A 26,850-nucleotide genomic window follows, 5' to 3' on the forward strand; every position below is an offset into this window, starting at 1 on the left:
CCACCAACTTTCATATCATCTGCAAACTTGGCAATAAAGCCATCTATTCCATCATATAAATCATTTATATACAGCATAAAAAGAAGCAGTCCCAACAATGATGCCTGCCAATACCACTAGCATAGGCAGCCAACCAGAAAAGGATCTTTTTATTCCCACTCACTGCCTCCTACCAATCAGTTAATGCACTTAACCATGCCAGTAGCTTTCCTGTAATACCATGGACTCTTGTTTTGGGAAGCAGCCTCATGTGTGGCACCTTGTCAAAGTCCAAATATATAACACCCACTGTATTCCCTTTATCTAATCTCCTCAAAGAATTCCAACAGGTTCTTCAGGCAAGATTTTCCCCTGGGGAAACCATGCTGACTTTGTTCTATCTTGTCCTGTGTCACCAAGTACTCCATAACCTCATCCTTAACAATTGACTCCAACATCTTCCCAAGCACTGAAGTCAGGTTAATTGGTCTATAATTTCCTTTCAACTGCCTTCCTCCTTTCTTAAAAGAGTGGAGTGCCATTTGCAATTTTCTCATCCTCTGGCACCATGCCAGATTCCAGTGATTTTTGAGAGATCACTACTAGTGTCCCCACAATCTTTACCTTTTTCAGAACTCTACGGTGCAATTTGTTTGGTCCAGGTGACTTGAGTACCCTTTCAGCTTTTTGAGCATCTTCTCCCTTGTGATAGTAACTGCTCCCACTTCTCTTCCCTCATACTCTTCAATGTCTGGCATTCTGCTGATGTCTTCCACAGGGAAGAATGATGCAAAATACTTATGTAGTTCATTTTCCATCTCCTGTCCCCGATATTATTTCTCCGGCCTCATTTGCTAGTGGTCCTATATCCACTCTCATCTCTTTTTATTACTCACTGTCCTCTTTGATCTTGTTTGCTAGCTTGCTTTCATTTTTCATCTTTTCCCTCCTGATTCTACTAGTTGCTCTCTGTAGGTTTTTAAAAGTTTCCCAATCCTTTATCTTCCTTTCATTTTTGCTTTGTTGTATGCCCTTTCCTTGTTTTTACATTAGCTTTGACTTCCCTTGTCAGCCACAAATTGTACTATTTTGCTATTTGAGTGTTTCTTTGTTTTTGGAATATACCTGTCCTGCACCTTCCTCATCTTTCCCAGAAGCTCACTCCATTGCTGCTCAGCATCTCCTTCCAATTTACTTTAGCTAACTCCTCTCTCATACCACTGTCATTTCCTTTACTCCACTGAAATACTGCTCCATCAGACTTTACTTTCTCCTTATCAAATTTCAAGCTGTGCTAATCATATTGTGGTCACCGCCTCGTAAGAGTTCTTTAACCTTAAACTCCCTTATCACCTTCGGTTCGTTACGTAACATCCAGTCCAGTATAGCTGATCCCCGAGTAGGCTCAATGACAAACTGCTCTAACAAGGCATCTCGTAGGCATTCAACAAACTCACTCCCTTGAGATCCATTGCTATCCTGACTTTTCCCTTTCGACCTTCTTGTTAATATCTTCCATGACTATCATAACATGCCTGTTTGACACACCTTTTCTATTTCCCATTGTAATCTGTGGTCCACATCCCAGTTACTCTTGAGAGGCCTGTATATAACTGCCATCAGGGTCCTTTTACCCTTGCAGTTTCTTAACAACCTACAATTCAACATCTTCCAGTCCAATGTCACATCTTTCTACTGATTTCATGCCATTCTTTACAAGCAGAGGCATGCCACCCCTTCTACCTAACTTCCTATCCCTCTGATATAATGTGTAACCTTGGACATTCAGCTCCCAATTACAACCGCCCTTCAGCCATGATTCAGTGATGGCCACATCATAGCTGACAATCCGTAATAGTTGGACAACATCAGCCATTTGATTTCTTATACTCCACGCATTGAGATATAACACTTTGAATACTTTGCTATCCTTTTTGATTCTGCATTCCTAATGCACTGATACTCAACCTACTGGCTGCAATTTTGTCCTATCATCTGCCTGCCCTTCCTGGCAGTCTGACTGCATGCTATCTTTGTTTTATTGCCATCTGAATTATTATTCCTGAATCCCTTCTCTCCGGTTCCCACCCCCTGCCAAATTAGTTTGGTACAATAATAAGTGTACTTTCAACTTTGAACACAATTGGCATAGTTGTGATAGGAACTAGCTAGACACTTCCAGTTGAAATTAACATACTAATGCATTTGATGTGAAGCATAAAATACATATCTAATGAGGCCAGTTGTTATGTAATGCTGTCTTTCACTATTAGTGACGTAAATTAGAGGTCTTGGGTCCAGCTCATGATTTTCTGACAGTGGTGAGAACAACAAACTACTCAATGTAACACCATGCAGAGTTCTGATTGGACCAGCCTGAATCTGCATGGAAGTGCTATGTCAGTGGTTAGTTTCCATTGGTTTCTACCAGTGAGAAGTGCCCAATCCAGTAACATAATGCTTTTTATATCATTACCTTTGCAACAGAAATAGCAGGAATAAATTCTTGACATACTGTTACCAAAAAATCGCATTCTTCTCCCCTCCCCCCCCCATCACCACCTACACACAAACACATATGCACCTTGTTCTTGGATATATTCTACAAACAATCCCTGACCTACGAAGGCTTATTGATAAGTTCATGGCCTAGGGTAAAATGAGTCAATTTTAGAAAAACTAGCACATTTATTTTTCAACATAGTTCCCTCCTACATGTACACCAGCAGTTGTGGAGCATACAGATCCCTTCTTTGTAGAAGTGGTCCCCAGCAGGGTTGATTGATAGCTTTGTGGTCTAAGGTAGAAGGAGATGAGTTATTAACTTCAAACTTTCTTCATTATCACTCAGAGTTGAACTGCACGTGCAAGTAACAAGTGTGTCTTGGACCTGCAGGTGGTCCACAGTAGGGATGATTGATAAGTTGGTGGCCCAAGGTAGAAGGCGATGAGTTATACAGCTCTCGTTACATGCATGTGCAGATCAACTCTTTGAGTGAAAATGCAGAAAATTTGAAGTTAATAACTCATCTCCTTCTACCTTAGGCCACAAACCTATCAATCACCCCATGCTGTGGACCACTTCTGGACGTCCAAGACGCCGACTTCTACAAAGAAGGATCCGTATGCTCCACAACTGCTGGAATGTGTAAACGTAGGAAAAATAAATGTGCTAGGTTTTCTAAAATTGACTCCTTCTATCTTAGGCCACAAACTTATCAATCACCCCTTGTATAATCTCCATTTTGACTTGCTTCCGTTGGTTACACATTAAATCTCATTTGACCCTATATGTGCAATCTCAATCTTGTCCTTGCATTTATAACACCGTTAACGTTCTGAGCCCTTCCAGATTGGAGATCCAGACCCTCTAGTTGTACACTTACTTCCCTTTCAAAACTCGTCTATGCTTGTATTTACCCCTGTTTCCCTGTGGTTCTGATGGCATTGGTCTTCTGGGCAGAATATCCGCTCCTTCCTTTGGTCTGGCTGCTGGCTGAGAAATCAAGAATGAAAAATTACAAGTATATTGCTGAAAATTATTCCTTGGGGTCACCAAAGCAAATCAGTGTGCTGTCTTTTTGCACATTCCTTCAACAGAATATGACAGTCTCTTGAATGGATCTCTCATATGCTGAAGGTTGAAATCTCAATCTCGCAATCTACCTCATTATGGACCTTGCACCTTACTTGTCTATCTGTACATGTAACCTTATTCTCTTTTTACTACCTTGATGTAATGATGTACATGTCATAATCTTTGGATGGCATACAACACAAAAAGCATTTCACTGTGTTCAGGTATAGGGATCAATACTTTAAACATGATGAGTGGATCTGCTTCATGGATTAAGATACCTTCTTCAACAGATGCCTTTGGTAAAGCGTTACACTGGCAGACTCTACTTGACCCTCACTTCATCTCTATTTATAGTGACGATCTCACTGTGACGGGAACTGACAATTGCACATTCAATGGCTGCCAAAAGGCCTTTGGAAAAGATGACTTTACAAAGATTCCAAATGGAGTGAATGGCGTAGAAGACAGGATGTCCATCATTTGGGAGAAAGGAGTGGTAAGTGTGACTTGAAGATAAATGGACAATAGTGTTGATGCATAGCTAAAGATTTTACAATTATCAGAGGAAGGGATTCATGTCATTAATAGGGCAGTGGCTTAATTGTTGTTATCAAGTTTAATGTAATTCATTCATCCTTTATCCTTCTTTCTCTTGTTTATTTCTTACCTTCTTTTATCTCCTTTGTTCTCTCTCTCTGAAAATGAGCAGCTGAAGTGAACCACTGTCATAAACTTCAGATTTGGATTCACGTTTAAATTTTTTTTATCACACGTACATTGAAACATACAGTGAAATGTGTTGTTCGCATTAACAACCAGCACACCCAGGGATGTGCTGGGGGCAGCTCACAAGTGCTGCCACACATGCCAGTGCCAACATTGCATGCCTAGCGCAAGCTGCCAAAACACCAGCAAAACTGGCCCCTTTCCCATCCCTCCCACCTGCTCACACATCCAGACAGGCCTTCAACCCCCAGGACAGGCTGCCTCCAGTCCTCCTGTTCTCCAGAGTACCTGGGAGGGTAATATGTTGGGGCGGTCCATGACAGGTGGAGGAGAGAGAGGCCCAGAGCTGTGGCAGAGACTGAGACAGGGCCACCAGGTACATCCACGTGGCAGAAAGTATGGAGGGAGAAACAGCGGGAGAAGTCCTTGTCTCTGGATCCTCATAGACAAAGGGCCTCCAAATTTTGTCTTAACCCCAGGACACTAATCATGGGTTTGACTTTTGGGCATCGATATCCAGACTCACATGGACCTCTGATTAATGAGATTTTAATTCAGTTCTTGATTCTTTTCTCCTGGAGATCTCATCTAAGTAAATCCATTTTTATTGTTCAGCTGTAGCAAAGCAATTTGATAAAGGTTCACATGGTTGTTTCTCAAAATTAGCAAAGGGAACTAGGGATAATGGGGAACTTTGAGAAATGCAGAGGTATGAGTTTTTTAGTTTGGGGACTAGTGACAGATATAGGGACATCCTACAAAGTGATTTGTGGCATAACTTGTAGAATTGCTGCCACATACACCAAGCTGTAATGACTTGGTTTTGATCCTGACATTCAGTGCTGTCTGCAGAGTTTGTGAACATGTGGATTTTCCTCCAGATGCTCCTCTTTCCTCCCACATCCAAAAAGCATGTGAGTTGGCAGGTTAACTGGGCAACGAAGATTGCCCCTGGTGTGAAAGTGAATGGCAGCAAGTGGGGAGTGTTGGTGGGAATGTGGAGAGAATACGATCAGTCAAGATAGGAGTAGTGTAAAAGGTTTAGCTGTGCTGTGCCTGCTTGTTGATCAGTATAAATGTGGTAAGGTCAATGGCATGCCACGGTGACTCTGAATGTAATAATACGAGTATTTAAAAGTCATTAGGAAGTATTAAGGAAATAAATTTTTGAGGAGTCTGTTCAAAATTAAACAATAGATGCTTTACTTAGGACCATTCATAAATAATTGATATCTTATTATTGCTTAAGAATGCAATTAAATCCATGATTATACCTGAAGTAATTTATTTAGTCAGTCAACAGGCCTAATGATTATTTCTGCATTGAGACCAGGATTTGTTATGAGTCCAGGTTCTGCTACATTTTTTTAATTGCATAATTGTTCACACTCATGAAAATTATATCCAGGAGAAATGCAGAATAGAACAATCTGTACTTTCAAGTACCCTTAAAAATAGCTATTAAAATACACTGTGTTGTCTCAGGTGGACTTTGCTTTTCCCGAAGCATATCAGATGTTTCGCTCTGATATTCCTCATCTCATGCAGAGCACAACAAGGCTAATAACAGCTGGTATTGCTATTGTGATCTTATGACTGCCAAAAAGGGCTCCCACATTTTTAATGGTATGGTACATGCATTAACTGTGACCTGGAGGATAAGCTGTTCAATATTGCAAATCTTTTGGGGGAAAGTGCACTCAGTGGCCACTTTAATGGGTACACTTGCATACCCGCTCAATCAATCATATGGCAGCAACACAATGCATAAAGGTATGCAGGTGTGGTCAAGAGGTTCAGTTGTTGGTAAAATAATGCATCTAAGTGACGGAGAATTGCAGAGGGATCTGGGTGACCTTGTGCATAATTCATAAAAAACAATGGTACAGATACAGCAAGTAATTAGGGAAGCCAACAGAAAGTTTTTGTTCATTGTTAGTGGAACTGAAAACAAAGGAGGGAATTTGCACTTTAGTGCCTTAGGATATTGGTGAGACTTCCTGTGGCGTACTCTGACTTAATAAGAATGCAAAGCATTTGTATAATATCTAGAACGGTCAGGTTGTCTTAACTGCAGAGGTTGGACACGCTGGGTTTGTATACATTAGAGTTTAGAAGGAAAGAGAAAAATAGACTGAAATTTATGATGGACTGAAAAGTCTTGACAGAGTATATTCAAGATTGTTTAATGTCATTTCCAGTACACAAATGTCAAGGACATCAAAATAATTGTTCTTTCTTTTCTTTAAGAAAAGAACTATTAAGAAAAAAAAGGAGAAAAAATATATAAAAAATATAAATGTGCTGTTTATAGTATCTATAAAAAATTACAAAATCATCAATGTCCCCAACTCTGATCCTCTCAATAGGAATATATATATATAAAATCAAAACCGGAAAAACAAATAGGATTGGAACAGGGTCAAATTACATCATTTGAAAATATCGAATAAATGGCCTCCAAATCTTTTCAAATTTAATAGAAGGGTCATATACGACACTGCCAATTTTCTCCAAATTTAGACATAACATAGTTTGAGAAAACCAATGAAATATGGTAGGGGGGATTAATTTCTTTCCAATTCAACAAAATAGATCTTCTAGCCACTAATGTAAGAAATGCAATCATCCAACAAGCAGAAGAAGATAAATGGATTGACCCCATCATTGGTAAACCAAATTCTGCAGTAATAGGATGTGGTTGTAAGCCAATGTTCAATACCGCAGAAATAATATCGAAAATGTCTTTCCAATATTTTTTAAAAAGCGGACATGACCAAAACATATGAGTTAAGGAAGCTATCTCAGAATGACCTCTGTCACATATAGGATTTATATGGGAATAAAAATGAGCCAATTTATCCTTGGTCATATGAGCTCTGTGCACAACTTTAAACTGTATCAATGAATGTTTAGCACATATAGAGGATAAATTAACTAACTGAAGAATTTTATCCCAGTTCTCAATAGGGATAATAAAGTTAAGTTCTCTTTCCCAATCATTTTTAATCTTATAAAAGGCCTCTGAACGTATTTTCATAATTATGTTGTAAACATTTGATATTACTCCTTTCTGAAAAGGATTTAGTTCTAACAATTTCTCCAAAATACCCCGAAGAATCAAGATTTGGAAAGGTAGGAAGTACAGTGTTTAAGAAATTCCTAATCTGCAAATATCTAACAAAATGAGATCTGGGCAAATTATATTTATTAGGTAATTGTTCAAAAGACATAAAACAATTATCCAAAAATAGATCAGAAAATCATAGTATTCCTTTAGTCTTCCAAGCTGAATATGCTTGGTCCATAATAGAAGGATGAAAAAAGAAATTGGAAACAATAGGAATAGTTAAAACAAATTGATTCAACCCCAAAAATTTCCGGAATTGAAACCATATACGTAAAGTGTGTTTGACTATCGGATTGTCAATTCGTTTATGCAATTTAGAAAGAGCAAAGGGAAGAGAAGTCCCTAAAATAGAACCCAATGAAAATCCTTGTACAGATTTAGTTTCCAGATTTACCCAATGAGGGCTAGGAGATAAATCCCAATCCCTTAACCAATATTTCAAATATCGAATATTAATTGCCCAATAATAAAATCTAAAATTAGGCAATGCCAATCCACCTTCCTTACTTGCCTTCTGTAAATATATTTTACCTAATCCAGGATTTTTGTTCTGCCATATGTATGACGAAATTTTTGAATCAACATTGTCAAAAAAGGATTTTGGAATAAAAATTGGTACCGCTTGAAATATATATAAGAACTTGGGTAAAATAATCATCTTAATAGCATTAATCTGACCTATCAGAGATAAAGACAATGGTGACCATTTAGTGAACAAACATTTAATCTGATCAATTAAGGGTAAAAAAATAACCTTGAATAACTCCTTATGATTTTTTGTAATTTTAATCCCTGTATATAAAAAAGTCATTAACTAATTTAAAAGGTAAATTTCCATAAATTGGACCCTGTCTATTTAAGGGGAACAATTCACTCTTATTAAGATTCAATTTATACCCAGAAAAATTACTAAACTGAGCCAACAATGATATAACTGCAGGAATGGATTTCTCAGGATCAGAAAAATTTAATAACAAGTCATCTGCGTATAATGATAACTTATGTATATCCATCCCATGAGTGATACCAAAAATGGTAGGTGATTCTCTAATAGCAATTGCCAAAGGTTCTATAGCAATATCAAATAATAATGGACTAAGAGGACAACCTTGCCCGGTACCCCGAAATAAACGAAAAAAGGGAGATCTTTGATTGTTAGTAAAAACCGAGGCTACTGGAGGATGATATATCAATTTAATCCAGGATATAAATGTTGGACTAAAATTAAATTTCTCAAGCACAGTAAATAAATATGGCCATTCAACTCTATCAAATGCTTTCTCCACATCTAATTAAATGACACATTCTGAGGTGCTAAGTGAAGGAGTATAAACAATAATCTCCTAATATTGAAAAAAGAATAGTGATTTTTAGTAAAACCAGTTTGATCCTCTGAGATAATTTGAGGTAATACCTTCTCCAGGCTGGTCGCCAGAAACTTGGAAAAGATCTTGGAATCTACATTCAATAAGGATATTGGTCTATAGCAGTGGTTCCCAACCTTTTTTTGGCCATGCCCCACCTAATCAGCTCTAAAATCCTGATGCCCCCTGTGGTGATATATAATTCTTATTATTTAAAAAGTGAACTCCTATTCACCTAGAGGAAGCCTAAAAGACCATTAACTTGGTTTAAACAAGCTTCCAAAGAACATGGCATTCATGAAAGAGAAAAATAAAAGAACCAAAGGACTGTTAAAGTTCTGAGGAAGAAATTACTAAGAAATTGTAAAAAAAGAACATTAAGTGATATTAAAATAATAATAATAATAATAAATTAATAAAACAATGCCGATTCGTTTCTACAGCATACAAAGACAGATACACCGTTTAAAAGAGATGATGCAATGTACACACCTTCACACCACCAAGAACTGAAAGCTACTGCAAAAAAGCAGCACTGGTGCGACTTCGTACGAGTTTCTTATGCATTTGGACTTGTTCATTCATTCCTTCCTACATCAGTCAATTCATTAATTTAATTATGAAAGCCATTTGATGGTTGTAATGATGGTGATATACTATATAAACAGTACATACGCAATTACACATGTACATACACACAAGTATTTTAATGTATGCATACTGTATATACACATATGTATTAACTTGCACACACACTCATATTCACACAGACTTACTAGAAAAAATTCACTGTTAATAACTCATTCTCTAATTGCCCTCCTTAAAAATCAAATTACCCTCCTGTGGGCGTACGCCCCACATTGGGAACCACTGGTCTATAGGATGCACAATCGGTAGGGTCTTTATCTTTTTTCAATATTAAAGAAATGGAAGCTCTATAAAAAGATTGTGGCAATTTACCTAGTCTAATTGCTTCTTCAAAAACCTTGCATAACCAAGAAGAGTAGAGGAAAAACACTTAAAAAATTCCACTGTATACCCATCTGGACCTGGTGCTTTCCCGGAATTCATAGAGGAAATAACCCCTTTAATTTCTGCATCTGTAATAGGAGTTTCTAATATTAAAAGTTCTTCTGATGATAATTTTGGGAAATTCAATTTCCCAAGAAAATCATGCATGGTATTATGATCATGAGGAAATTCAGAATGATACAGAGAGGTATAAAAATCTTGAAAAGATTTGTTTATCTCATCATAGTCAACTGTCAGTTCACCATCCTGTTGATGAATCTTAATAATTTGACGTTTAACCGAAGCATTTTTCAATTGGTTATCTAACAGTTTACCCGATTTATCACTATGTATATAAAAATCATTGTAAGCGTGTTTTAAGGTACTGAAGGAGTCTATGCTACAGCCTTATTGAAACTTAGAATGTGGGTAGGAAGAGTTTCCCAATCTTTAATGAAGAATTTTAATAGTTTTACAACTGAAGGTCATGGGTTAAGGGTGAAAAGTTTAAGGGGAACCTGAGGGGAATCTTCTTCACTCAGGGGTTCATGAGAGTGTGGAATGAGCTGCCAGTGCAAATGGTGTATGCAAACTCGATTTTGATGACTAAGAGAAGTTTGGATAGGTGCATGGATGGTAGGGGTATGGAGGGCTGTGGTCTTGGTGTAGGTTGATGGAATAGGCAATTTAAATGGTTTGGCATAGATAGGTGGGCTGAAGGACCTGATTCTATGCTGTAATTTTCTATGAATCTAAATATATTTGTAAGTATTTTACACAAATCCGTGTAAAATGGGCTCACTTCATGATGTGTTTATTCGAATCAATTTCATTTACTTTGGATGGCATAATGGCACACCAAGTAAAACTGCTCCCTCACGTCTTCAACAACTTGGGTTCAATCTTAACATCTGGTGCAGTCTTTGTGGAGTTTACAGACTCTCCATATAGCCCTATGTATTTCCACCAGATGGTCCAGTTCTGTTGCATATTCCTAAGACACTTGAGTTGGTAGTTGGTGTCCTTTGTGGAGTTGACCGGGAGAATATGGGGTTTGAAAAATGGAATAGGTATAGGGGATCATGCTGACTCAGTGGGCCCAAGTACCTGTACCTGCTGCATATCTTTCTGACTCTTGATCTAAGCTTGAATTTATATTGACTGAATTATAATATTAAACCATCACGAGTCACACTGGAAGTAACTTGAAAAGTGTGTATTTAGTTGGTTGATGGTTGGGTTGACTTGTTCTTGGCGATCCATTTGCAAGTGTTTTATCACCATACAAGGAGACATCATCAGTGTAGTTTTAATTTAACAGCACACTGATGATGTCTCCTTGTATGGTGACCGTGCATTTGCAAGTGGATTTCCAAGGTTGGAGAACAACTCAACCCAAGAGTCACACTTTTTAAAGTGCCAAATTGGTTGACTAAATGGTTTAAAGAAATTCTTTGTGCTTTTTAATAATTAACAGGAAATTGTGTTACATATGGTCTTTTAAATTAGCAGTGTTGTGAATGATCACAAGTATGCAGATGTCAACTGATCTTGAGTGATTTGTAGTCGGCAGTATAACTCCTGTATTTTAGCAGTGTTCTCGTTCCAAGTCGGCAATACTTCTAATACAATTGCCTGTGATAATGTATTGCAAGTGGTTTGTTTAATCCCTGCAAATTACCAGAAGATCTCTAATGTCACTGTAAATTGTTAGCTAATTCTGAGTAAGTTGCTGAATAATTTCTCCCTTTCTCTTCCAGCACACTGGTAAAATGGATGAGAATAGATTTGTAGCTGTGACCAGCACCAATGCAGCAAAGATATTTAATCTCTATCCCAGAAAGGGGAAAATAGCCAAAGGCTCTGATGCTGATGTTGTCATTTGGGACCCAAATGCTGTCAGGTAACATAGCAGCCTTTTGGTAAAGCGTAGACCTTCTCTTTCCACCAACCTCATTTCCTGTGTTGATTCGATTTCCAAGCACCCTTGTCAATGTCCAGTAAGAGTTCAAATTTATATCAGTAGTTTTGCTATCTTAATCATTTTCTGATGCCTCAACAGAAGAATTTGATTGTCAGTCATAAACAATTTCACTTCAGCAATTCCATGCCACTCAGCCTGATGAGAAGAGAGAAGGTAAAAAGCAGGTGCTGCATCTTTATCTATATCAGTGCTTCCAGGAGGAAGTGGTGGTATAGCTGTATGTACAGTATGTATAATGTTTGTTTTCTGAATTATAACCATAATTGTTTCTTAATTTATTGAGACACAGCACAGAATAGCCCTTCCAACACTTTGAGTCACACAACGCCCAGCAACCCCTGACTTAACCCCAACAATCAGAGGACAATTTAGAATGACCAATCTGCCTACCAACCAGCACCTCTTTGGATTGTGGAAGGAAACCAGAGAAAACCCATGTGGTCACGGGTAAAACATACAAACTCCCCACAGACAGTGGTGGGAATTCCTTGACAATCCTTGCTTTCAGTAACTGCACGTTAACTGTAAGTGAAGAAGCTTAAATCGAAGCAAGAGGCTGAGAGTGAAAGAGTAAAGGCATCTCAGAGAGAAGTCATTTTTTTACTGTTTGGGGAAAAGAGGGTAGACTGCGCAGACACGCCAAAGGTTTAAATAAAGACCACCATATCCACCAAGTGGAGTGAGAGGGAGCAGAGTTGGACGGCTTTGGCTCGACAGGCTTCGGTGTGAACAGGCAGAGGCGAGGGTAGATTCTGGTAAGTTTTGTTTTGTTTGCTTAGAGTAGAGAGAATGCCAGGCAGGATGTTGGAATGCTCCTCTTGCAGGATGTGGGAAGTCAGGGAGACCTCTGGTGTCCCTGACAATGACACCTGCAAGAAGTGCATCCAACTACAGCTCCTAACAAACCGTGTTAGGGAACTGGAGCAGGAGCTGGATGACCTCCGGATCATTCGGGAGAATGAGGAGTTTATGGATAGTAGCTACAGAGAGGCAGTTATGCCAAAGGAGCAGCACACAGATAATTGGGTTACCGTCAGGAGAGGGAAGGGGAAAGGGCAGGCAGAGCAGGGCTCCCCTGTGGCCATTCTCCTCAACAACAGGTATACCGATTTGGATACTGTTGGAGGGGATGATTTACCTGGGACAAGCTGTGGCAGCCGGATCTCTGGCACTGAGTCTGGTTCTGCAGTGCAGAAGGGAGGGTGGAAGAAGAGGAGAGTGGTAGTGATAGGGGACTCCATAGTCAGGGGTACAGACAGGAGGTTCTGTGGTCATGACAGAGACTCCCGGATGGTTTGTTGCCTCCCCGGTGCCAGGGTCAGGGATGTCTCTGATCACGTGCACAGCATTCTGAAGTGGGAGGGTGAGCAGCTAGATGTCATGGTACACATCGGTACCAATGACGTAGGAAGAAAGGGTGAGGAAGTCCTGAAAAGTGAGTATAGGGAGCTTGGTAGGAAGTTAAAAAGCAGGACCTTGAAGGTGGTAATCTCAGGATTGCTACCTGTGCCATGTTCCAGTGAGGGTAAGAATAGGATGCTCTGGAGGATGAACATGTGGCTGAGGAACTGGTGTAGGGGGCAGGGTTTCAGATTTCAGGATCATTGGGACCTCTGCTGGGGCAGGTGGGACCTGTACAAGAGAGACAGGTTACACCTGAACTACAAGGGGACCAATATCCTTGCAGGGAGGTTTGTTAGCGCTATGGGGGGGGGGGGGGGTTTAAACTAGATTTGCAGGGGAATGGGAACCAGAGTGCCAGAGCAGATAGTGGAGCGGGGGTGAAAATAAATGATGTTACAGGTTCATGCAAAGTCACAAATAGAAGGGTTGTGTGTGGTGGTAATAATCTTCTGAGGTGTGTCTATTTCAATGTGAGGAGTATTGTGGGGAAGGCTGACGAGCTGAGGGCGTGGATTGTCATATGGTATTATGACATTGTAGCCATTAGTTAAACTTGGCTACAGGAGGGGCAGGACTGACAGCTTAATGTTCCAGGGACCCGATGTTTCAGATGTGATAGAGGTAGAGGGATGAAGGGTTGTGGGGGGGGGGGGGGGGGCGTTGGCATTGCTAGTCAGGGAAAATGTTACAGCTGTGCTCAGGCAGGACAGATTAGAGGGCTTGTCTACCGAGGCCATATGGGTGGAGCTGAGAAACAGGAAAGGTATGACCACGTTAATGGGGTTGTATTATAGACCACCCAACAGTCAGCGAGAATTGGAGGAGCAAATCTGCAGAGAGATAGCAGACAACTGCAGGAAACATAAAGTTGTGATAGTAGGGGATTTTAATTTTCCATATATTGATTGGGACTCTCGTACTTTTAAGCATCTAGACAGGTTAGGGTTTGTAAAATGTGTTCAGGTAAGTTTTCTAAATCAATATATAAAGGTACTGTTCCGTCCGTAGCCCCCTCATTTGTGAGAATCGCAAGATCACTGGTGGGTTGGGTCAAGGGGCCCAGGAAATGAGAGTGGGACGTGCAAAATGCCTCGTTTCCCCGGCGATGTAAAGCTACGGGACATGGCCATTGTCTCCGGAAGACCAAGTTGTGTATTGAGTACTGTACTATTCATTGAAGCCCCTCAGGGGATGACCAGAGTGGGCCGGTTGAGGGATTGCATCATCCCAACCTGATTGACATCTGAGACCCCGTGAGGAAGTATAAAGGAGGGTCTGGGGAACAACCCCTTCAGACGCACCAGAGGAAATGTTAAGTGACCACGTAACAGCAGGAAGTCATCTGAAGGAAGCCACGTGCGTTAGATTCTGTGGCTGGAACCACGGAAAACAGCTTTTAGCTAACAACAGGGAAGCCCGCTCCCCTGACTCAACGGTTTGGCATCATAAGAGACCTGGGGCAAGTTTAAACCGCATCACTTTTAAACCCAACAATGCTGCAGCTTGAATGAACTGATAGTGACTGTTATCTTTCCATCGGACAATACATCAACCCCTAGACCATGATAGAGCTATTTCTTATTGGTTATTATTATACCTGCGCTTAGATTTAGTATTGACGACATATATTATCTGTATGTTTGCATTAATCTTATTTTTGTGCCCTTTATCAATAAATACTTTTAAAAATAGTACCATCAGACTTCAACGGACCTCTCTATCTTTGCTGGTAAGTGATCCAGTTATGGGAATTCGTAACAGTACCGACCAGAGAGGATGCAATATTAGATCTCCTATTAGGAAACGAGCTAGGACAGGTGACGGAAGTGTGTATAGGGGAACACTTTGGCTCCAGTGATCATAACATCATTAGTTTCAACTTGATCATGGATAAAGATAGATCTGGTCCTCGGGTTGAGGTTCTAAACTGGAAAAAGGCCAAATTTGAAGAAAGGATCTAAAAAGCATGGATTGGGACAGGTTGTCCTCTGGCAGGGATGTTATTGGTAAGTGGAAGGCCTTCAAAGGAGAAATTTTGAGAGTGCAGAGTTTGTATGTTCCTGTCAGGATTAAAGGCAAAGAATAAGGAACCTTGGTTCTCTAGGGATATTGGAACTCTGATAAAGAAGAAGAGAGAGATGTATGACATGTATAGGAAACAGGGAGCAAATAAGGTGCTTCAGGAGTATAAAAAGTGCAAAAAAGTACTTAAGAAAGAAATCAGGTGGGCTAAAAGAAGACATGAGGTTGCTTTTACAGTCAAGATGAAGGATAATCCAAGGAGTTTCTACAGGTATATTAAGAGCAAAAGGATAGTGAGGGATAAAATTGGACCTCTTGAAGATCAGAGTGGTCGGCTTTGGAAGGAAACAAAGAAATGGGGGAGATCTTAAATGTTTTTATTTGCATCTGTAATTACTAAGGAAGCTGGCATGGAGTCAATGGAAATAAGGCAAACAAGTAGTGAGGTCATGGAACCTATACAGATTCAAGAGGATGAGAAATCAGAGCAGATAAATCCCCAGGACCTGACAGAGTATTCCCTCGGACCTTGAAGGAGACTAGTGTTGAAATTGCAGGGGCCCCGGCAGATATATTTAAAATGTCAGTATCTACAGGTGAGATACCGGAGGATAGGAGGATAGCTCATGTTGTTCTGTTGTTTAAAAAAGGCTTTAAAAGTAATCTGGGAAATTATAGACTGATAAGTTTGACATCGGTAGTAGGTAAATTACTGGAAGGAGTACTAAGAGACAGGATCTACAAGTATTTGGATAGACAGGGACTTATTAGGGAGAGTCAACACAGCTTTGTGCGTGGTAGGTCATGTTTAACAAATCTGTTAGACTTTTTGAGGAAGTTACAAGGAAAATGAATGTCGTCTACATGGACTTCAGTAAGGCCTTGACAAGGTGCCGCATGGGAGGTTAGTTAGGAAGATTCAGTTGCTAGGTATACATGGTGAGGTAGTAAATTGGATTAGACATTGGCTCAATGGGAGAAGTCAGAGATTGGTAGTGGAGGATTGCTTCTCTGAGTGGAGGTCTGTGACTAGTGGTGTGCCACAGGTATCAGTGCTGGGTCCATTGTTATTTATCATCTATATCAATGATCTGGATGATAATGTGGTAAATTAGATCAGCAAATTTGCTGATGATACAAAGATTGGAGGTGTAGTGGACAGAGAGGAAGATTTTCAAAGCTTGCAGAGGGATTTGGACCAGCTGGAAAATTGGGCTGAAAAAATGGCGGATGGAGTTTAATACAGACCAGTGTGATGTATTGCACTTCGGAAGGTCAAACCAAGGTAGAACATACAAGGTAAATGGTAGGGCATTGAAGAGTGCAGTAGAACAAAGGGATCTGGGAATACGGATACAAAATTCCCTAAAAGTGGCGTCACAGGTAGATAGGGTAGTAAAAAGAACTTTTGGTACATTTGCCTTTATAAATCAAAGTATTGAGTATAAGAGTTGGAATGTTATGGTGAGGTTGTATAAGGCATTGGTGAGGCCGAATTTGGAGTATTCTGTGCAGTTTTGGTCACCAAATTACAGGAAGGATATTAATAAGGTTGAAAGAGTGCAGAGCAGGTTTACAAGGATGTTGCTGGGACTTGAGAAACTGAGTTACAGAGAAAGGTTGAATAGGTTAGGACTTTATTCCCTGGAGCATAGAAGAATGAGGAGGTTGATGGAGGTATATAAAATGATGATGGGTATAGATAGAGTGAATGCAAGCAGGCTTTTTCCACTGAGGCTAGGGGAGAAAAAAACTGGAGGACATGGGTTAATGGTGAAGGGGGTAAAGTTTAAAGGGAACATTAGGGGGAAGCTTCTTCACACAGAGTGGAACGAGCTGCCAGATGAAGTGGTAAATGTGGGCTCGCTTTTAACATTTAAGAAAAACTTGGACAGGTCCATGGATGAGAGCTGTATGGAGGGATATGGTCCAGGTGCAGGTCAGTGAGACTAGGCAGAAAAATGGTTTGGCACAGCCAAGAAGGGCCAAAAGGCCTGTTTCTGTGCTGTAATGTTCTCTGGTTCTATGATATATGTACAAAGGCACTCAGTTGCCTATGAACACCATTAAACAGAAGAGCACTTTTCTATTCTCCAGAGTCGATCACCTAAGTGAAAGCTTATTTGCCACCGCTCCAGTCACTGTATTCTTGGATAAAGAGTCAGTGGCACAGTGGTCTCTGTAGTACAAAGGCAGTCCTCTTGATCAATTCTTCCTCATTAGAACATAGAACATCACAGCACAGTGCAGGCTCTTCAGCCACAATGTTGTGCTGACTTCATCAGATTGCTGTGATTTTTATTGGGTATTTCCATTTTTAACAGGACTATTTCAGTTAAAACACACCATCAGGCTGTGGATTTCAACATCTTTGAAGGTATGGTCTGTCATGGGGTCCCTTTGGTTACCATCTCACGAGGAAAGGTGGTGTTTGATCATGGAGTCCTACATGTTGTGCCAGGCGACGGAAAATACATTCCACGGAAACCATTTGCAGAATATGCCTTTAAGCGAATTAGACAACGTGATCAGGTCAGTGATTGTTCCGAAGATTAAAAGTGTTGATGCAAGCTGGAAATTAACCCTCACTAAGTAGAATATGACACAGTCATTTCCCAGATGTGTAAATTTCTTCAGATCTCTCTTCAGCTTTACAACTTTATCTTACTATTACTCACTTTCCAGTTTCATTCCTTTTCACTCTGCATCTTTTTGTACTGGTTTAATATAATTCCCGCTACTTTCCCCATTCCACTTTTCGTCCTTTCATAGAAGGATCAATTCACTTGTGTTTTGCTTCATTGCCTCTGATTAAAAGCAGTTTTGTTTTGTCAGTAAACTTGGAGTGTCTCATTGTATTGCTATTTATCTTGTCTATGTACAGAGCACACTTTATTGGACAGGGCATAATTTGCACTTCTTCACATCCCAGGAAAGGGGTAAACCAGCTTGTGTATTAACTCCTAGTTAACATCAGTAATGAAAAAACGGAGTTTATCTTGGGCCAACTGTAATGCCTTCACTCTTCCATTTCCCTTCAGTTTTTGGACTAAAGGGGCATAATGGTTAACTTGTTCAGAGGCATGGAATGTAGGCCAAAGCTGGGGAATTTAAATTTAAGTATTTTACAAAAAAAAATCAACAATAAAAAAACACTAACATTAGTAATGGCATCATGAAGTTACTGGATTGTAGTATAAATCTGAAAAATCCATGTGTTCCACTGGTGTTCCTCAGGAGAAACTGGTGGTGAGCTGCTTTCCTGAACCTCAGCACCCATTTTTATAAATATGCACTCACAGTACTGGTTGGTAGGGCATACCAGAACTCAGACCCAGGGACAGTAAAGGAAAGACCACATATTTACAAGTCATGATATTATACAACCTAGAGTGGATCAAGCAGTCAGTGGTATTTTCATGTGCTTCCAAACCTTGTTCTCCTTAGTGCTGGAAGTCATGGATTTGGGAGGTAACTTCAAATATGTTTCTGCATCATTCTGCTATCAAAATTCTGCCTAAATATGCATGCTTCCGACAATCCATCCTTAATATTAGCGTTTATATAGGCTCGGAGGGAGAAAATAATGCCTTTGTTCTGGATGAATTAGTAGCTTTTTCTTGAGTAGCTCTGATCCCTCTGCTCCTTTCAAACAAGCTATAAAAGACAATTGGACAATGATTAGGCAATAAATTAGGGCGGAGGCTATTAGGGTATATTACCCTTTCACTTTTGTGTTTCACTCTTCCTGTGCTTGTTGTGAATGTCCTATTTAATTAAGACTAATTGAGGTCAAAACTGCTTTTGATTTTGCACAATTGACACTGAATAAACATCACAGGATGTAATATTAACTCCCCACATTGGATGTCTGCTGATCAAAACTGAGCAATGGAGCAGTTAATCTTAGGCCTTCAACGCTTCCCCCCACCTCCCCCAGATAGGACGCCAGTCTATCGCGAGGTTAACCCCCAGCAGGTACCCATTTTCAGCTGGGTGGACTGGAGCAATGTGTGGTTAAGTGCCTTGCTCAAGGACACAACACACTGTCTCGGCTGGGGCTCGAACTCACAACCTTGAGATCTCTAGTCCAACGCCATGACCACTTGGCCATGCGCCACACTCTGATCCCATACCCATACAATACTCCAATCTTAAAAATGCAGGAAGGAATCTCTGATAACAGGTGGAAGAAGGCCAGTGGTAAATCAAAGATGTTTTCATTTTTAGGTTTCTTATGTGATCAAGGAGTGCCTTAAAAACCCCTTAACCTGGAATTCTCCTGTTACATCTCTGCCTATTCAACATTGATTATCTCTAGGTATTTCTGCTCCATAAGATCCCTTCCAGATATATGGTGCAGATTCGCACAGGAATGTACACCTTATGTACAGGGCTCTGGCCATTTCAATTGCTGACCAGAAAATGTATCTGTTCATGACACTGGGAAAATTTCTTTCAACCGGGTCCTGATCATTATGACTGACAGACACCTTCAACCCCAAACACACTGGTTGCTTTGAAGTTTCATACACTCACCTGTCCCACCCCCAGCAACCACTTTGAAAGCAAAACCCTTAAGGGCATCGTGTCACGGTGCTATATTTGTGTTGGGAGTGCTTGATTATCTCCATTATTTACATCTTTCATCGCAATACAACACTCTTTTCTGTCAAAGATAATATTGTAACATTGAAACAGAGAGCTGCTGGTCTCCCACTCTTGTTTGTTGCAGGAGCGACCCGTGAGATACTGCAGTGTTGGGTTATGGATGGTAGATTTCTGATGGAGTCTAGATCAAGGTCTCATTGGTGGCTTTGCTATCCCTTGCATGGTGGGGGGGGGGGGAAGGGGAGGGTTGATGCTTCTGCTGCCGTTTGTGCATGGAAGCTTCTGATGTTTCTGTCATTCATTCATTGGAGTTTTTTTTGATTTGTGGATGTCTGTGAGGAGGAAGAATTTCAGGTTGCATAATATACATACGTGCTCTGATAATAGATTGATCCATTGACTCTCTTTTCCATCAAAGCTAACTTTTAAGGTAGCATTAAATCTACTCCCATTGATGGGTAACCATGTTAATCATTGTTTTTAAAATACAGGTTTGCCAGCCCAAGCCAGTACAGAGAGAGCCATACATGGGAGAATGAGCACCAAAACGTTCAGCTGCCACTGCCCTGTAAAGACAGAGACATGAATACACCAAAGATTTCCCTGTCTGAAATGTATCATCTGTTTATAAATCGCAATTGTTGCTCCAGCAAGTACTAAATGCTTTTGCAGTTTGAAGCACAAATGATTTTTACTGAAGATTTATTGTGTGTTTGTTTTTATATCCCTGGAGAATCCACTGTATTGAATCAGTTCTTGAGAGATGATGGAATTACTAAAAAAATGTTTGTCTAATGTACAATATATAAGTCATTATTACTGGATGCAAAACAATGGCGAAATACTCAGCAGATCAAATAGGATCTATGGAGAGGAATGAAACTCAAGAGAAAACAGATGCTGAAATTTTGAGCATAAGTCAAACAGCTGGAATAATTCAGTGTGTTAAGCGCATCTGTAGAGGTAAAAGGATGGTTGACATTTTGGGTATAACACTTTGAATCGGCACACACAGTTTCAATTGATCACTTCTACATTCCTCTCCAGCAAAAGCATTTGTGCTGTGCTCTCCTCCTTCCTTCCACTTTACACTGCATCTTAAAAATGGTCTATTTTTAATGTTTTCCGGTTTTACCAAAAGGTCATTGATCTGAAATACTAATTCTACCTCTCTCCATGGAACAGAAAAAAATCTGCTGGAAAAACTCAGCCATTCAAGAAGCATCTCTAGAGGCAAAGGGTAGTTGATGTTCTAGACTGAGAGCAATGAGGGAAGGAGGCCAGTATGAGAGGGAAGCTTGAGACAGAGGTTGGTAGGGATGGGTGGATGCAGAAAACAGGAGGATGATGAGCAGGTAAGACAGAGACAGATGCTGGAGGTGATGGATGGAAACTGAAAAGTAAAAAGAATTATTTAGTTGATGGAGCTGAGTGGGCGGTGGAAAGGTAGGGACTATGTTTAGACAAGACAACCCTTTTGCAAAGCACCTGCACTTTGTTCACAATAGACATCTTGAAATTCTGGTTGCATGTAATTTCAAATATCCTTTCGTTCCTGCACCAACCCGTCGGTCTTCAGCTTTCTTCACTGCCACAGTGATGATAAGCATAAAATAGAAGAACACCACCTCATATTCCACTTGCTCAGCCTACAGCCCAATGGTATGAATGGTGAATTTTCCAGACTTAAGTTATCTACTCCTCTTGTGTTAATTTTGCATTTCCATGAGTCCACTAATGTTTTATCTCTCTATCTCCCTCTCTCCTATCTTGTGTATGCCCCTCATTAACAGGACACATTACCCTCTCCACCTGGTCTGTTGTTCCTAGTCCACCTATCTATTTCACCTGGATTTCTTCTCCATTGGGTCTCCTTTGCTCCTACTCCTCTATGTAGCTCCATCTATCCATAATCTTCCAAGATTAAAAGTACATTTATTATCAAAGTATGTATTGCAGTATACAACCCTGAGATTTGACTTTCCACAGTCAGCCATGAAACAAAGGAACACCATGGAACCCATACAACAAAAAAAATCAAACCACCCCCACCATGTGGAAAGTCAGCCAAAGGCAAAACAGAGAATATAAAACACCTGCTCACAAAGTCATTGAAAGAGTCCAATCATATTCAGTTCAGCTCAGCTCAGTTAAATCCAGCACTGTATTGCTCGTTATGTGCTGGCGGTTACATCCCCCCCCCCCCCGCCCTCTCTCACCGATCAAAATCACATAAAATAGTAACAAAGAAAGGAGATATTTGAATCTGGCTGCTAACTACCATTCATCTGATTCTTCCTATCACTTACCAGCCTCGGTCTGAGCCCTCCCTCATTTTGATAGCCTGCTTATCTTCCTTCTATATTCTCAGTCCTGATGCCGAATCTCAGTTCAGAGCATTTCCGTCCCTTCACCTCCACAGACGCTGCTTGACCTGCTGAGTTCTTCCAGTTTTTGCTCTATGGAAAAAGAGGCTAAGTTAACTTTCATACCAGTGCCCTTTAAATAAAACTGGAAAAAGTAAAAAAAAAGTTTTAGGATGCAGTGGAGAGAGTGAAAGCACTGCCAGAAAAGTTTTCCTCATGTAGAATGCAGAAGAGATTAATAGAATAAGAGTACACTGGTGCAAGGTATTATAAGATGGTAAACGAATAACTGAATGACTGGGAGTTGAATTGGAGGAAGAGGAAGAAGCCTGAAATTCCCAGAATGGGGAAAAATGGATACTAGAAATGTGAAGGACTAAAACTACAAATTCAGTAAAATTATTTGTCTCCATGTTGATCCTAAGGTGTAATATGTCCAATCAGAAAATGAGGCAATGTTCCTGAACACAGAAAGAAATATATTCTAGGGCAAAAAAGTGATGCAGTGCTATTGAAAATTAGTCCAAACTGGAGTACAATATATTTGTACCTAGTACCTCTTGCGACAGAGTCATACAGAACAGAAAAAAGGCCTTTATAACCAAGGTGTACATTCAAGTTAAACCCCTTTCTCAACATTTGGCCCATATCCTTCCAAATTCTTGTCATTCAGATACCCATCCATATATTTCCTAAATGTATTCAATGTACCTACTTCAACCATTTCCTCCGGCAGCTGGTTCCATTTATTAGGATGAAGGGTAAAGTTGGCAAGCTTAGGGAACCATGGATGATAAGAGATATTAAAGCTCTGGCCAAGAGATAGAAAGAAGCATACATTAAGTTTAGGAGGTCAGAATCAAGCAAAGCACTTGATGACTATAAAAAGGTTAATAATAATCTTATTGAAATAAGGAAGGCAAAGAGAGGGTATGAGGTGATTCTGACATTTAAGGAAAATCCCAAGATGTTCTGTAACTGAATTAAGAGTGAAAGGATAGGCAGGGAAATTTTAATGTATCCCCTTGAAATTCAGCAGGGCTGCCTATGTCATGAGCTGCAGGAGATGGGTGAACAAGTATTTCTCCTCTTTGTTTGCTGAGGAGAAAATCATGGTTTTCACAAGAGATAAAGGGAAATATATGGTGATGTTTTGGAGGGTATTCATATTACTAGGGAGGAGGTTTTGCAGCCATACTGCACATTAAGGTGTCTAAATCACCAGGGCCTGATAGACAGGCAGACATACTTTATTGATCCTGAGGGAAATTGGGTTTGTTACAGTCGCACCAACCAAGAATAGTGTAGAAATATAGCAATATAAAACCATAAATAATAATAAGTTAATTATGCCAAGTGGAAATTAGCCAGGACCAGCCTATTGGCTCGGGGTGTCTGATACCCTGAGGGAGGAGTTGTAAAGTTTGATGGCCGCAGGCAGGAATGACTTCCTATGACGCTCAGTGTTGCATCTTAGTGGAATGAGTCTCTGGCTGAATGTACTCCTGTGCCTAACCAGTACATTATGGAGTGGATGGGAGACATTGTCCAAGATGGCATGCAACTTGGACAGCATCCTCTTTTCAGACACCACCGTCAGAGAGTCCAGTTCCACCCCCACAACATCACTGACCTTACAAATGAGTTAGTTGATTTTGTTGGTGTCTGCTACCCTCAGCCTGCTGCCCCAGCACACAACAGCAAACATGATAATACTGGCCACCACAGACTCGTAGAATATCCTCAACGTCGTCTGGCAGATGTTGAAGGACCTCTGTCTCCTCAGGAAATAGAGACAGCTCTTACCCTTCTTGTAGACAGCCTCAGTGTTCTTTGACCGGTTCAGTTTATTATCAATTCGTATGCCCAGGTATTTGTAATCCCTCACCATGTCCACACTGACCCCTTGGATGGAAACAGGGGTCACCAGTGCCTTAGCCCTCCTCAGATCCACCACCAGCTTCTTAGTCTTTTTCACATTAAGCTGCAGATGATTCTGCTCACATCATGTGACAGTTTCCCACCATAGCCCTGTACTCAGCCTCATCTCCCTTGCTGATGCATCCAACTATGGCAGAGTCATCAGAAAACTTCTGAAGATGACAAGACTTTGTGCAGTAGTTGAAGTCCGAGGTGTAGATGGTGAAGGGAAAGGGAGACAGGACAGTCCCTTGTGGAGCCCCAGTGCTGCTGACCACTCTGTCTGACACACAGTGTTGCAAACACATGTACTGTGGTCTGCCAGTCAGGTAATCAATAATCCAAGTACATGCTCAGATTTTGTGGGAGGCTAGAGAGAACATTATGGAGGCCCTTGCAGAGGTATTTGCTTCATTATTAGTGAAGTTCCCCAAGACTGGAAGGAGGCTGATATTCTTCTGTTTTTTTTTTAAGAAGGGTAGCAAGAACAAGTCAATCAGCCTTCAGTAGTGGAGAAGTGATTTGTGTGTGAACCAATGTTCACTGGTGTGTGTGTATGGTATGCAATGAGAGTGTTAAGGTAGTGAGTGTTGAGTGCTGCATTACTTTACCAAATTTTGAGAGGTGATTGAAGTCATGGATCCAAGCTCATTGAAGATTTGTACCTGGCAATTTTTCTGCAGCCTTCTCCTCCTTTTTTGCTTAGCATGGATTCCCTGTAATCCTCTTTTACCTTTACTTCATTAGTAATTGTGGACAGAATAGCTTTGTTCAATCTGGGACCCACATTATGCCATTTGAACATTTCTTGCAGCTGTTCATTCCTGGCTATCCATAACTTCTCTCAGTGAGTGATATTATTATGGTCAGGTGGCCTTTAAGACCTGGAAATCTGCTGTAAATGAGCATCATACATTTGTCACAAGTATACTAATTTGCTAAATTGAGTTTTCCAAGCAGTTATCAGGGGAAAAAAAAGTGAAATGCATGGTGAAAATGCTCAAAGGTATTTGCATGAAGTCATTGAAAAAAGTCTGCCAATGACACCAAAATAAATTACTGCAGATTACATACAAAGTGCCAGTTCTGTGTATTTATTTAAGGGGCAAAAATCTACTTCCCCATATTTCTGTGGGCAAGAACAGGAACTGTAAATCAATGTGGATTTCAGATTGTATTCCTGGTTCATTTGTATTTTATATAGCATATGATTCATGCTATTAAAATAATACTGTTGTATCATTAAATAAGGTTTTTATCCCTGTGCATTATTCTGTAGAAAATATATATTCTACATAATGTGGAATATTACAGCAGAGTACAGGGCCATTGGCCCACACTGTTGTGCTGACCTTTTAATCGAAGAGCAATCTAACCCTTTCCTCCTACATAGCCCTCCATTCTATCATTTCAAGTTCTATAAGTACTAATGTAGGAATTTCTCTGAGAAATCGGTTAAATGATATTGGACTCAGAAGAGTTAAATTATGAATGCAGATTACGTAGATCAGAAAGGTTCTTAATGCAGAGGAACAGAGGGACCACGTCCATAAATCCCTTAAAGTTTCAGTGCATGTTGATAGGGTGGTTAATACAGTGTGGTATGTGGCTTTCAACACTAGTTGGAGGTTTGAGGTCAGGAGCCAAGAGGTAATGCTGTACTTGGAACATAGTGTTCGGTTCTGCTTGCCTCATTTAGGAAGGATATCAAAGATTTAGAGATGGTGCAGAGGAGATTTACCAGGATGCTGCCTGGATTAGAGAGGATGCAGAGGAGATTTACCAGGATGCTGCCTGGATTAGAGAGGATGCAGAGGAGATTTACGAGGATGCTGCCTGGATTAGAGAGGATGCAGAGGAGATTTATCAGGATGCTGCCTAGATTAGAAAGCATGTCTTAAGAGGATAGGTTAAGCAAGCCAGGACTTTTCTCTTTGGAGAGAAGGGGCATGCAAAGGTGACTTAATAGAGGTGTACAAAGTGATAGGGGACCTAGTTGGAGTGGACATCCAAATACATTTCCCCAGGGTGGAAATGGCATTTATGAGAGGTCATAACTTTGGGTTGTTTGGAAGAAAGAATGGTGGGGGGAGGAAGTCAGAAGTAGGTTTAGTGGTAGGTTCATTGAATATTCTCCTGGGGTGGGTGATAGTGGCAGATGCATTAGGGACATTCACGATCCAGATAGATAGGCACGTATATGAAAGAAAAATGGAGGGCTACATGAAAGGGAAGGATTAGATTGATTGTTCATAAAGGGGAGAAAAAAGCAGAATAAGGATGCACCGTCTTGCAATTAGAACAAAGCCATACTGAGCTAAACCAATTAACACTTTTTTTTTACGCTCATTAGTGAAGACCTGAGAATACCCCACATTGCATCCTTCCTTGTTCCCTCCTCAACTAAATTGTTCAGCAAGGTTAATAACAGTTATAAAATCATGACAGGTAAATGAAGTGAAGGTGTAAGTCAGCTGTGATGTATTTGAACTGACAAAGGAGACTTAATGATCTACTTTTCTTTCTATATGCATGTACAATGTCCTGTGTATGTTACTCAAAATGGCCTCTTTGGTTTGTTACAAGTAGGAATGCTTCTTTGTCGGATAAGTGTTTCTCTCGCCATTGTTTCGCTTTAGAATGGCTGCTATGGTAATTGTATTCATCTGTTAATCAATGGGGAATGTTATTGTGTCTTGTGATGCTGGGAACTTGGGGGAGGGGTTTTCACAGGTTTTTGCGTGTGCGGAAGA

The 26,850-nt window shown here is 40.3% G+C and overlaps 1 protein-coding gene across 1 annotated transcript in view; it reads left to right on the plus strand.

The window, feature by feature from the left end:
- Positions 1 to 20,350, plus strand: part of dpys (dihydropyrimidinase) — a 47,641-nt gene extending 27,291 nt beyond the window's left edge. The window contains exons 6-9 of the mRNA XM_059985246.1: positions 3,914 to 4,055; positions 11,551 to 11,693; positions 17,525 to 17,732; positions 20,303 to 20,350. Coding sequence (XP_059841229.1) covers positions 3,914 to 4,055; positions 11,551 to 11,693; positions 17,525 to 17,732; positions 20,303 to 20,350 — 541 coding nt within the window. The remainder of the gene's footprint in view (positions 1 to 3,913; positions 4,056 to 11,550; positions 11,694 to 17,524; positions 17,733 to 20,302) is intronic.
- Positions 20,351 to 26,850: the final 6,500 nt, after the last annotated feature.

This window comes from Hypanus sabinus, chromosome 1 (assembly GCF_030144855.1).
Source record: "Hypanus sabinus isolate sHypSab1 chromosome 1, sHypSab1.hap1, whole genome shotgun sequence".
NCBI lineage: Eukaryota > Metazoa > Chordata > Chondrichthyes > Myliobatiformes > Dasyatidae > Hypanus > Hypanus sabinus.